This window comes from Macrobrachium nipponense, chromosome 10 (genome assembly GCF_015104395.2).
Source record: "Macrobrachium nipponense isolate FS-2020 chromosome 10, ASM1510439v2, whole genome shotgun sequence".
NCBI lineage: Eukaryota > Metazoa > Arthropoda > Malacostraca > Decapoda > Palaemonidae > Macrobrachium > Macrobrachium nipponense.
Window position 1 is genome coordinate 88,906,240 of NC_087204.1, and position 14,161 is coordinate 88,920,400.

General features: G+C 34.5%; 1 protein-coding gene across 1 annotated transcript in view; it reads left to right on the forward strand.

The window, feature by feature from the left end:
* Window positions 1-13,740, forward strand: part of LOC135223749 (uncharacterized) — a 255,050-nt gene extending 241,310 nt beyond the window's left edge. The window contains 10 exon segments of the mRNA XM_064262506.1: window positions 2,994-3,081; window positions 3,083-3,278; window positions 4,003-4,176; window positions 4,881-5,057; window positions 6,254-6,351; window positions 6,994-7,102; window positions 8,916-9,170; window positions 9,795-10,527; window positions 11,298-11,448; window positions 13,128-13,740. Of these exon segments, the coding sequence (XP_064118576.1) occupies window positions 2,994-3,081; window positions 3,083-3,278; window positions 4,003-4,176; window positions 4,881-5,057; window positions 6,254-6,351; window positions 6,994-7,102; window positions 8,916-9,170; window positions 9,795-10,527; window positions 11,298-11,448; window positions 13,128-13,298 (2,152 nt within the window). The 3' untranslated portion in view covers window positions 13,299-13,740.
* Window positions 13,741-14,161: the final 421 nt, after the last annotated feature.

The window sequence follows — 14,161 nt, forward strand, 5'->3', positions numbered from 1 at the left end:
ACATACATACACACACACACACCACACACACACACACACACACACACACACACACACACATATATATATATATATATATATATATATATATATATATATATATATATATATACAGTGAACACTCAACTTGTGGGCACCTAATGCTTAATGTGTCTACATGGCACAGTGAAAACCTACTTTTTTTATTTTACCTCATTATAAATAGCTGTTGGAAAAAACATTTTAATGGTATACCTCATTTTTAAAGAAATTATTTATGCAAGTATTTCAAGTTCTAATCAGATTATCATTTGTGGTCTTCCTGTTCTAAAATAAAATGCTGGCACAAACTTTAAACAGCACAAAAAAGTCATTACTTCGAGTGATTAACGACTAACGTTGCTACTACTGAGCAACATTGATGCTCCACTAGCTTTTGTAAATACACTGATACAAATTTTGCTCAAGGAGGAAGTGTACTGTGTAAAGGGCAATGTTCATGAATTCTTAACAGAAAAAGTGTTCTCTGAAGACTTCTCAAAATATTTAGTATTTCATCCTAATAATCATAAAATTTTCCCTTTCCTGATTCAATACTCAAGTTATATTTGTCTTCCTCTTTTGCGAGGCCTGAAAAGAGGGCTTGTAAAATATGTCGTGTGTTGCTCGTCACCTGCACATGTGTGTCACTGGGTCGCTCTTGTTATTACTTGTGTATGTACAAAGCGACTCGTATACATACCATGTGCGTGCCCCAATTCCGTCAGCGATTGGCGATCCCTCCAGACCTTGTAACGTACACGATCATTTTTGTTACTTATAGCTGAAGAAAATTGCATTGTTGTGCCTGAGGGAAACTAAAGTACTGATGTGAATGTTACTGGCTGTTAGAATCTACTACGTAAAACTATGAAAGCTTTGAAGTAAAAAATAATGGAAATATAATTATTTTAACAACTATCTGACTTGTTATCTCTTCTTACTCTTTCGTTTTTATATATATAACCTGGAATTTACTTCTTATTTCGCCATGTCTTACATGGACAACTAAAAAGTCTGATCACCAAAAGCTTCGCAGATGACTGCTCTATTCTCTTGTTATTCTCACAGCAATACCAAACTGAAAAAACTCTCTTAAATACGATTCGAACAGCTATGTAACAGGCTCCTCTAAATGTTAAATGCCTAGAAATATCTAAAAACTAACATTGTTTGCTAACATAAAAAAACAGTTGACCGAAAAAGTATGCTGTAAGTAATTTGCATATCCATTAAAGTTGATCATCCATATACGGTGCATCCGATTACTTTGGGATTGGTATCATACTTGTTTCTAAGTGAGGCCATGGATAGCATATAATTGGAATCGAAACAACTGGGATAAATCGATTTTCTGAACTATTAGCTCCAAAAAATGAATAAAATTTTGAATATAATCTTGTCATGTAAGTCCCTTTTTCACGAACCACTGTAATAGAATTGAAATATTGCATTTAGAATGTTATGAAGCAAATTGTTTCATTTTGTATTTTAGTCATATTCAATTTTTACGTTTCGATCGAAACTTTTAAACATTGGCGCGTTGCTATCAGAAGTAACAACTTTTCAAGATGAAAATCTTCATTTTCCATGCAAATAGTTTATATTTTCAGTTTACTTATGATTTTGAACGAAAGATGTCTTTTTAATTTATGGATAAAGACTTCCGCTCTATTTCCAAGAATGAAATGCTTCATGGAAAAAGGGAGTTTTCCTCTTGGCTACGTGAAAGTGGAACACTGGCCTGGAGGTAGAACAGGAAAGTAAAGTAAATATTGAAAAGACCCATTTGCCATTTTCATAAAGGCAAGGGCCTGGTAAGCATAGAAGGGTCACTAGAGAACAGATGTGATAACAATCTCTAACTAAGTGACGTATCTGTTCGACATTTTAACATGGATCTAACACCAATCCCTAATAATATAATCTGCTCGACTTTTACTAATCATTAAACAATAAAAGTTGTCGCTTAGCCGTTCAGGTGTAGTTATCCGAAGGGTTGTTTTCGGTTGTCCGGATTGTTATTGACAAGAGGTGTGTGATCTAGGGGAGCTATTCCTTAATTGGAATAGATCCCGACATGGCAGTTGACAAACAACACACAAGGAGAGCGACAAAAACTCTGACAAAGGAAAGCGCAGACACAACAGCAGCGGTCAAGGTGGACACATAAGACGTGAAGCTAGCAAAGCAATCCAGACACTCGAATTAATTCATAGCAATTTAGTTCTGCTGATGGTGCACTGTAATGTTTAGCTTTATGCTGCACAGCTATATGCTAAAGCTGTACGTGTAAACAGATACGAGAAATATCTTAGATTTAAAAGAGAGAATGCGGAATGATTGGAATGTTAATTGCGCATGTGTCCTGTTAAGATTTGAGATCCATTTTTTTTGCAGCTATTTCCAGCCTGCTGATTTATGTTTCATTGGAGTTCTCATATGTCTTCTTCTTAATCTTCTTTTTTATACTTTCTAGATTAGCCACCCCCGGAGAGAGAAACTACATGTTCCCTTTATTTATATTTACAATGAATACTTAAAGCAGAGCATACCTTCCTAGTTTCTCTCTCGGGTTGTGCTATGGCTGCCTTTTCTTGAAATCTTACCTGCTGTCCTTTCAACTCTTATGATTACTGTAAAATGTACCGCAACTGTGAACTAAATGCCTGGAATTAACCTCATTTTTAGCAATACCGAACCTTTAAATCTTATGTTAATTTTTATGTAGACACTTAAATGTTAGATTTTGAGAACAAATATGTTTGTTCGCCCTTCCCTCTTCTCTGTCGGTCTGAATGCTGTTGTTTGTCCTTCTGTTCCTGTCTGTCTGTCCGTCTGTCTGTCTGTTTGCTGCTATCTGTCTGCACTAGTGATAAAGCCTTCCTTTCCCGCGAATGAGCCCAAAAACAGCAAAAGCAACTTTCGAACTTGACTCACTAACTCGGGATCGCCTGTTATCGCTGCCACCATAGGGAGCCCGGAGTGAGAAAGAGCCGTAATGCCGACAGGCAACTGAAGGACATCGAGTCGGGATCCCCAAACAACGTGGTCGATCTCATGGGACGTCCTGCCGAACATCGACGTCAGCGACATCATGGATATCCCGAACGTGTTCGAGTGCGACGACCAGACGCTCCCCTGCGACCACACCTCGAGGTTCCGGACGGCGACGGGGTGGTGCAATAATCTGAACTTCCCGTCCTACGGGAAATCCTTCAGGGCCAACACGCGACTCCTGAGGCCCGCTTATGAAGACGGTAAGGAGGAAATGATGACCCCTTTAGTGGCCCTGGTGAATTTGAAATAGTATTATTCTGAAGTATCCTTTTCTCACGAATGGCTTGGTTTCAAATCCACACCCGTTTCATATGTCATATCATTTGTAACCCTTTTTCTCAAATGATCGGTACCTCTCTCTCCATTGTCATTTTTTAATCACCCCTCTTTCTTTCAAATGTCATAATCGATATGCCAGACGAGAAATTCAAATGCTATAGTTTCAAGAATACTCATTTCTCTCAAAAGTAACGTAAAGGCTCATTATCTAAACATTTTTAAGCTAAATGAAGAAACCTAGGTAACTGATGAAAGTACACTGATTTCAATTTTATACTTACTACATTATTAAAAATAATTCGTTTTCAAATAAAATATATACCTCGTAGAGTGCACCACATGCGGTGTACTGTGGGTATTACATAAAGTTCTTTGCAGCGTGCCTTCGGCCATAAGCTGCAACCCCATTCGTTCCTTTTACTGTACCTCTTTTCATATTCTCTTTCTTCCATCTTACTTTCCATCTTCTCCTAAAAACTGATTCATAACGCAACTGCGAGGTTTTCCTCCTATTACACCTTTCAAACCTTATACTTTCAATTTCCTTTTCACCGCTGAATGACCTCCTAGGTCCCAGTGCCTGGCCTCTGGCCTAAATACTATATTCAATTCAATTCATATATAAGAAACAAATTCTATCTTCAGGTCTTTCGAAGCCGCGAACGACTTCAATCACCGGAAGGCCTCTTCCATCGCCTCGTCTCATCTCGACCAACATTCACAACGACGTTTCTGCCCCTCATGTCAGATATACACTCATGGTCATGCAGTGGGGCCAGTTCATAGATCACGACATCATTTTCACACCTATCAATAAAGGTAAGCCTCAATGGAAGTGAATAATGACTGAGGTTTTGCAGCCCAAATGATGTTTTTGCGTTCTTGTAAATATTTTGTTGGCTAGAGAAATAATAATAATAAAGATAATAATCATAATAATAATAATGATGATAATAATATTAATAATAATAATGAACTAAGGAACCTCCGTAACGAGGCTATAATAGTGACAATTAAAAGCCAAAGTAGTGATAAAAATATATTTTTGTACAAGGTTAAAGATGACTGGAGTGACTAGTCATTTTTAACCTTGTACAAAAATATATTTCTAACTAATATTTTTAACACTACTGTGGCTTTAAATTGTCAATAATAATAATAATAATAATAATAATAATAATAATAATAATAATAATAATAATAATAATAATAATAATAGGGAAAAGTAGCCCAAGGACTCATGCAGTAGAGCATGCTACCTGGAACAACACAAATAAGAAAATGGATTCACTAATAATAATAAGGTTTACTATTGATTCGGTCTCTGCAATGTCAATAATGGAACTCGAAGTAAAGGCCAATAAAACTTTTTTCCAAATCTGAAAACCCCAAACACTCCCGAAACTCCCTGACTGCATTCGGAGAGCAACCAGAATTGAAGCTGGAACAAGCCGAAGAAACTGCAGACGCGCCATGGCGCAGGGACATAAAACCAACTGGCCCTTATCCTTTTGTCTTTGCAGGGTTCGAGGATTCCATTCTGGACTGCAAAGCCTGCGATTCCCCTCAGACGGTGCATCCGGAATGCTTCCCCATCGAGATTCCCAAGAACGACCCATTCTTCCCGCCCGTGAACATATCCTCCGGTCAGCCTATCTGTATCCCATTGACCCGCTCCATGCCAGGGCAACTGACTCTTGGTAAGGGAAGAATAGTGATTCTGTAATTGTCTTTTATCTATTTATTTACTTATTTTAAGGTGCCTGCTTTTGTGAGTGTTCCAGCCTTTGTTGTGTTTATTTAGTTAATAGGTATTCAGTTAATTCACTTGCATGAAACTATAGATAGCGATATACTTTACTTATATATATATATATATATATATATATATATATATATATATATATGCATATACATATTATACGAAATTGTAATAGCCATAATGTCCTCATATTTATCTGGTAAAATTGACCAGTAGATGCTACATAGATATGTATATATATATATATATATATATATATATATATATATATAATATATATATACATATATATATAATATATATATATAGTATTATATTATATATATATATTATATGATTACATGTGTAGTATATATACGCACACACTACATATATATACAAATGGACAGGTCTTTAGTTTTATATAGGCTGACCATGGACATTATAATAAATTGTTACAGATCTTATTTACTTGATATTATTGTGTAGGCTGCCAGGAAAAAATGCACGAGGCCTTGTTTCCGTTCAAACTCATATTTACTTTATGCGTAATTTTAGATAATTTTCTTTGGTAGATTATGGCGAGCAACATAACCAGTTAAGTCTACGACGTAAATGCAAAAGTGTTTATGTTTGTTTCATTCTGACGACAAATGGAATAACTAATTTTCCGATGTAAATACAAAGTTTTTTATTTTTAGTCTGAATTATAGATTATTTTTTTTGGTCGCGTTCCAGTACGAATGTCAAAATGTTTTTTTTCTGGACTTACAAAATATTGTTTTTCAATTATTTAGTAGGCTGTCAAGTATACACTCACACACACACACACACACACACACAGAGTTTTTGGAATTTAGAACTTCAAATTATTTTCTTCGATAGAACATCGCTAGACAATGAGGCAGGTCATTTCCAGATACTAATGTCAAGTTATTTCTTGTTCATCTTAAATGTTATTTATTTATTTTTTCTATTTTTTGGCATATTTTGTAGGCTGTAGAGTATATAACAAAAACATGATTTTTGTAGAATTACAAATTATTTTCTTCAATAGAACATCGCTAGAGAATGAGGCAAGTCATTTCCAGATGCTAATGTCAAGTTATTTCTTGCTCATCTGAAATGTTATTTATTTATTTTTTTTATTGACAGGATACCGAGAGCAAATGAACCAAGTCACTGCTTTCATTGACGCTTCCCACACTTACGGGTCAGATAAATGTGAGCAGAGGACCCTGAGGTTATTCAAGGTGAGTCATTAAGTATCTACTATACATTATAGCGTACTAATTGTTCATTCATCACTCCTTCATTGATATTTACTTAATCATCATTTTTTGCTTTGTAGTGCATTACTTATCAATACGCATTTCTTCGAAAATATTTAGTCATAAACACAGTACATAATCAACTTTGCCCTTTATTTAGTTTTAAATTAAGCATGCAAGTACACACACGTATATATATATTTGTATATATATATATATATATATATATATATATATATGTATGTATGTATGTATGTATATATATATATATATAATATATATATATATATATATTATATATATATATATATGTGAGTGTGTGTTTTGTGTATCTATATTTTGTTCTGTATACACATCTTTACATAATATATTGAAAGTTTGCGCAAATGCTTATACATGTTCATATATGTACTTATTTTAATACAAGTAATCTTAGTCTTATTATGGAATTAGATTCTGTAGGTTAGGCAATAATCTGCTGCACATAATAAAACAGTTAGTTAATTAATGAAGAGAATTCCCTGTGATAGTGTTTACTATTGCAATTACTTTGCCCTGCCTCAGAAACTTGAGAGACTGAATCCTTGAAAATGCCTTGTATTTACTGAATCCTTTCCTCCGCAGGACGGAATCCTCAAGGCCACTCCAAACCCACTACGAGGGAAACCATTATTGCCTACGGAAGGCGAGAACCACGAATGTCAGGCGCCTTCCGGAAGGTGCTTCATAGGAGGTAGGACTTTTTCTACGAGGTTACATTTGTAAATGCGACTTCTCTCTCTCTCTCTCTCTCTCTCTCTCTCTCTATCTCTGTTATTTATATGTATATATACATATAAATATGTAAATATATATATATATATATAATACACACACATATTATATGTATATATACTATACATATATATATATATATATATATATATATATACATATACATATATATATATATATATATATATATATATATATATATATATATATATATATACATATATATATATATATATATATATATATATATATATATATATATATATATATATATATATATATATATATAGTACACACACACATACACACGCATATATATATATATATATATATATATATATATATATATATATATATATATATATATATAAGTGAATGTTTGTATATATGTTTGGATTCTATAGAACCGCTTGACAGACGCAGACAAAATTTTGCACACTGCCTCTATGTCACTCCAGAAAGGCTTATAACTCAAAATCAAACCCCTATCCTGTGACAGACATACAGGCACAGACCAAACAAATGAAATTTTCGCTTTTACGTTACCGTTTCCTTCAGTGCTTTCTGGGTTAATTGTCAATTTTCTCCTGACTCTTCACTTTTTTCCCATGTGCTGCCAGACGCATGATTTCATGGAACTCCTCGTACTGCAAACCCTATAAACAGTTTAGTACCTACAAAAAATTAAACAGCTATGTTTGACTGTTTTAGAATTACTTTCATTCAGTCATAAAGCAATGTAATTCAAAATATTACTTATACCAGCACACCAGTCAGACCTTACAATCCTGGCCAAATGCTTCTGTGACAGACACACATCCGGCCCCCTGCCCCCAATTATAAAATTACTCGCGCCGAAATTACCACAATTTTTTCAGTGTTCATATGAAGCCAAAGGTATCTTAATCATGCCTTGCCAATAAAATACAAATTCTTAAGTACCTTGAGGTATTACCATCATCATATGTAGGTACTTAATCCACACACACAAAAAATCGCCATATATCAACAATTTCTATATTAGACCATTTAGACTTCGGCCTACATTTTCCCTCTCAAACTCCAAAGGAAACTGATACACGTTCGAAAACCAGTTGCAGCTCTTTTTACGTGTCTAAAATTGCCATTGTAATAATAATTTAATATTTATACTGCCAACGGACACTATCTTAATAACTTATGGATATTTTGAAACTGTTTGCCTACCATTTGGGTTTTATACGATAATGTTCGAATACCAGTCTTGAAATCGAAGTGATAGTTATGTGACTGAACGGTCCGTGGGTAAGTGAAGTTGTGCACTTGTCCAAACTACAATTCGTTTCCTATATATACACATATATATATATATTATATATATATATATATATAGATATATTTATATAATATATAGATTTATATATGTAATATAGATTATATATCAATATATACATATAAAAATATATATATATATATATATATATATATATATATATATATAATCTTTTTATATTTTATATATATATGTATATATGTATATATGTAATATATATATATATATATATATTATATATATATATATATATTTAATATAATATATATATAAATATATATATATTTGCTAGCCGATTGTCTCTATTCCATTAAGAGAAGTGTGAAAATTTCTTTCATTGAGGCCTGCTTTACAACTGTAAAACTATCCACTCATCAATGAAGATCTTATTCATGAAATACCTTTTTCAAACCAGAAATGTCAAGATCCTAACTAAACAATACCTTTTTCCCCTGAACAGGAGATACCAGAGCATCTGAACAGCCTGGTCTGGCAGCCCTACACACACTGCTCATGCGTGAACACAACCGCGTTGCCCTTTTACTTAAGGAAATGAACAACCACTGGTCTGATGAACAGTTGTTCCAGAACGCTCGTCGCATTGTAACTGCCATCAACCAGCACGTAACCTACAACGAGTGGCTGCCCAGAGTCCTTGGATGGAATGCCATCAACCTCTATGAACTCAACCTTTTACCTGAGGGGTACTACCAAGGTAGGTGTCCCTGGGTTCCCATATCAGTGTTGATTTTGTCGGGGGATGACTGCGAATTATGGCGAAAATAAATGTGCACATCACTTTACGTATGTTTATGGGCGCATGGAGTAACGAAAGAGGTTACAGAACATCAATAGGTAAAAGGTTCACATTAATCGAATATGTGCTGAGGTATATATTAATTATAAAAACGGGACCTGCATATATAATAAGAAACATTTGTAATTGATTCAGTATGGTCAGTTAGACGGATTTTTCCAACAAGGTCAAGTAAAGTTAAGTAACCCCAAAATTGAGCAATGAGAGGCAAGTGCCCTTAAGGTAGTAACACGGGAAGGACTGTTGGAAGTATGGCACCTCTCAACACCCCAGCAGTAATCCTATCCTTACCTCACCTAAGACTGTCCGATCCTTTTAAGTGGTAGCCCGCCCCACCCCAATCCGTTTATCTTCCTTTATTATGCCTTAATTTGAGCTAGTAAAAAGGAGCACATCTTGTATGGGGAGGTTCCGTCTTTACTCGTTCCTTTTAGCAACAATAATCAAACCCGCGAGATATTCTCCACAAGTCAAATGTCGACAGCGAATAAAGTTTTAATTATGATTTTTTTTCTTTTGTAGGATATGACCCATACTGCAACCCAACTGTTTTGAACGAAGTAGGAATTGCCTTCCGTTTCGGCCACTCACTTCTGAAGCCTTCCCTTGAGAGGATGGACGGCATATTTGCCAAGAGAAACCCCCCCGTCAAACTCAGTGACCACTTCTTCAATCCAGATTTGCTCTACCAGCCTGGAATGATTGACGAGATCATGCGTGGTCTCACCACGGTCTCCATGGAAACTCTCGATCAGTTCCTGACAGACGAGGTCACCAACCATCTCTTCGAAGACAAGGGCAAACCCTTCTCCGGCCTTGACCTGGCTTCGCTCAACATTCAGAGAGGCCGAGACCACGGGCTGCAGCCTTACAACGAATACCGAGAACTCTGCAACCTCACAAGGGCGCGTGACTTTGATGACCTCCGGCGTGAGATCGCTGAACCCGTGATCGAGAGATTAAAGCGCACATATGCCCACGTCGATGATATTGACCTCTTCCCCGGAGGATTATCCGAGACGCCCCTGCACGGAGGTCTCGTGGGACCGACGTTTGGCTGTATTCTCGGCATACAGTTCAGAAACCTGAGAAAATGCGATCGCTTCTGGTATGAAAACGCAGATCCCCTCATTCGCTTCACCGACCCACAGCTAACTGAACTGCGCAAGGTGACGCTTTCCAAGCTGCTTTGCGACAATTGCGATTCCATTGGATCAGCTCAGAGATCGGCCTTTGATCTGCCCGATCCTTTCTTGTGAGTCTGCTTATCTGGTTCTTATTCTTTAGGACTGGTATTTCAGCGATATATGTAGTTTTTGTTCAGATCACACATTTCTATTCTTGAAAACCATGATTTATTCATGATTCATTATGCACTATTTGCCATAAAGTGATAACTTCTAGTTTAAAAAATAAAAAAAGAGGCAACCTTTGCTGAAGTAGTAATAGTCATTAACACATAAATATAGCAATAAGATCATAGAGAATTTACCAACTATTACTTAATTTTTTTTTTTATAACATTTTTGTTCTCAATTTGGTCAAAACAACTGATTCTAATCATGAACACACACATACATATATATATATATATATATATATATATATATATATATATATATATATATATATATATATATATATATATATATACTATATATATATATATATATATATATATATATATATATATATATATATATATATATATATATATATATATATATATATATATATATATATCTATATCTATATATGTATGTGTGTGTGTATATATATATATATATATATATATATATATATATATATATATATATATATATATATATATATATATAATATTATATATGTATATATATATATATATATATGTATATATATATATATATATATATATATATATATATATATATATATATACGTATATACATGTATTTCTCATTTACAGATCTCGAAAGTAAGATTTCAATATTGCAAGTGTTTTCACACAACAATATAAACTAAAATTCACAATCCACCTTACAGGAACCCAAGAGTAAACTGCAAAGACCTCCCTGGAGTGAACCTGGAACTCTGGAAGGAGAGGGTATCCTGCACCGTTGGGCGCACCAACATCAACATAGGTGCCGCTGAGAGGATCTCGCCTTGTGTTATGTGCACTTGCACGAAGGAAGGTGTAAGTGCTCCTTTGGTAGCTCTTATGTCACTATCCTCAGTTAGAATCCTTTGGTGGAAACCAAGTTCCTTTGTTTCTTTTCTTTCCGATTTTCATTTCGAAGAGTGAAATTGGGAACAGTTACAAAATACTAATGCAAAGAAACTGAGTATTCTAGCTCTCATTGTTCTACCTGTTATATTAACCTACGATTCTGAATGTGACAAGTAGATTTTCGGGTTTACTCACAAGCCATACTTTCCCCTCATTTTAGAATCTTATTCGGTTCTGTTAATTTCATTGTAGGGAGGCAACGAAGTTCCAAATATAACCCGTTTGGGAGTTTGACTTCCCTTAGTCATTTAAATGCTAATTACTGAAGACTTATATTTAGTTATTTACCTAGCATTTGAAGACACGTAGCAGTGTCTTCTTAGAAGAGTCTTTAAAAATTGTAAGGGTTGATAATTCTGTAGAACTGAGGAAAGAAGCAAACAATTTATTTTGAAATGAGCGTGCATTGAATCTTTACTAGAACAAGCTATCTGTATCCACTATGAGATGAAGTTCAGGATAAGACGGGTGAACTCATCGAATGAATCAGATCGCCAAAATTCTAAATTCTATATATTTAACTTTGCTTGATATTCAAAAAATATGAATTCCCTTTTACAATGTTTATATAGCACTAATAAAATTAGCAGGCTTTCTTGATTTTGTTTACTTATACTGATTGGATTTTTTCCTCTAGTCAATTCGAAACTATAAAAGGTAAATTCGATGAGGATTAGACCATTAAGAATCCTAAACAGTAGTTGCGTTCATAAATATATAGGAATTTCAGTTTCGTTATAGAATTTGATGGACTTTAGAATTCTAAAATTAAAATATCGTCCGAATTAATTTTGTTAGGGAAAAATATTGGATATTAGTACACTTTTTATTTCTTCGCAACACTCACGTGTATAAGTTTATGCTTTAACAAGTTAGAATAAACTGATATCAGATTGATAAGAATGTGGTGGCTCTAACAAGGGTTTTCACGTTCCCAATAAAAAAAATCTTGAACGCCACAAATGGACGATCCCCAACTCGTGTTTGTAACTTACGACTTATCAAGTGAACAAAATGAACACCAAAAATATAAACAGATTTTTGCTTAATTTGTAATGGTAAACATTCATGAATTTGGAATTTAACGAGTCGCCGGGACATAATACTCGAATGTTAAGATCCCCTTGTCGTGTTTGTACATTTTATTGAAGAAGTCATAAGAAATACTCGAACTTAAATGTAATGCCTCCTTTCTTCATTAAAATTTATTGGTTCTGAGCTCGTGTTTATTAATCTATAATAGATATGTCACCAGAAACAATGTTCGAATTAATAAGTAATTCATCCTTTCTTCACTGAATGTTAAGATTCCCAGCTCGTATTTATAAATTTGTAATGAGTAAGTCATCCTAACAAATACTCGAATTTAAAAGTAATGTCTCCTCTCTCCATTTCAATTCAAGGATCCTCAACTAGTTTTTGTAAATTTGTGATAAAGGAGACATCGTAAAAAATACTAGAACTGAAGAGTAATGCCTCCTATCTTCGCTCAATTTCAAGCCCCTCATCTCAAGTTTGTAAATTTTTAATGAGTAAGCTATCATGAAAATACCCGGTGTGAAGAGTAATGCCTCCTTTGTCCACAGCCTGTGTGCCAGAGCTTAAAGGTAGACAACTGCTTCCACCTGGCGCAGTCCTACAGCCCGGAAGCCATCTTGAACGACCACGTGTGCAAGGTGCAGTGCGCATTCGCCTTCCGCGCATTCCCGCAAGTGCCAGCACCTGATTCCAACCAGCTTGGTTTCTCCAACAGATAAACTTCATCTGTGAGAAAAGAAAAAACAAAAACCTTTGGAGAGAGAATGCGCAGCCATCAAGAAATAAAAAAAAAGCGTTCCCTCCCCAATGGATAATCTTTGTTTTTCTTTTTTTTAAGTCGTCTCGACTGATGTGTTCTAACAGTGAGACGATGCTTTCAAAATAGGAAATATGTATTCGCATGGAATGAGAGAGAAAGGTTAAAAGATTTTTTGTTAAAGCAGCATCGTAACTGATGGAGAAACATATATACAAAACAAGAAATCCAAACGTACACAGACAGGTTATTTGCAAGAGACAAGACTCGCGATTATGATTTGTTAGGGAGTACCATACTATTAGGTGCCATAAACTTCCACTTTGGACATCCAGTCCAACCGAAAAAACAACGACTGACAACACTGTATTATATATATATATATATATATATATATATATATATATATATATATATAATATATATATATATATATATATATATATACGCATAATCTTAGCAACAGCCTCCAATCGCTTTGTTTAACGGTGGTACGCTATTATATTTATTATTATAAAAAAAATTGGACTTTGACGTTTTCCTACAGTCAAGATCGACGACGTAACCGCCAACTGGACTTAATGAGTTATAACATAAGTTCCACGTAGGGGTTTCAAACCCAAACCAAGAGGGTGGGAGGTGGAGTAATGAGAATTAAAGATAAGTTGGTAAATCTCCATCAGTTACCATGCTGGATTTGTAATTATCTTTTTAATATTATTATTACAGTCTTTATATTATTTCCTTCCTTCTGCGGGATGTGCCTTAAACAGTTAGAGGAGTGAGTCTCACACTACTATTTATGATTTCCAAGTATTACTCTCC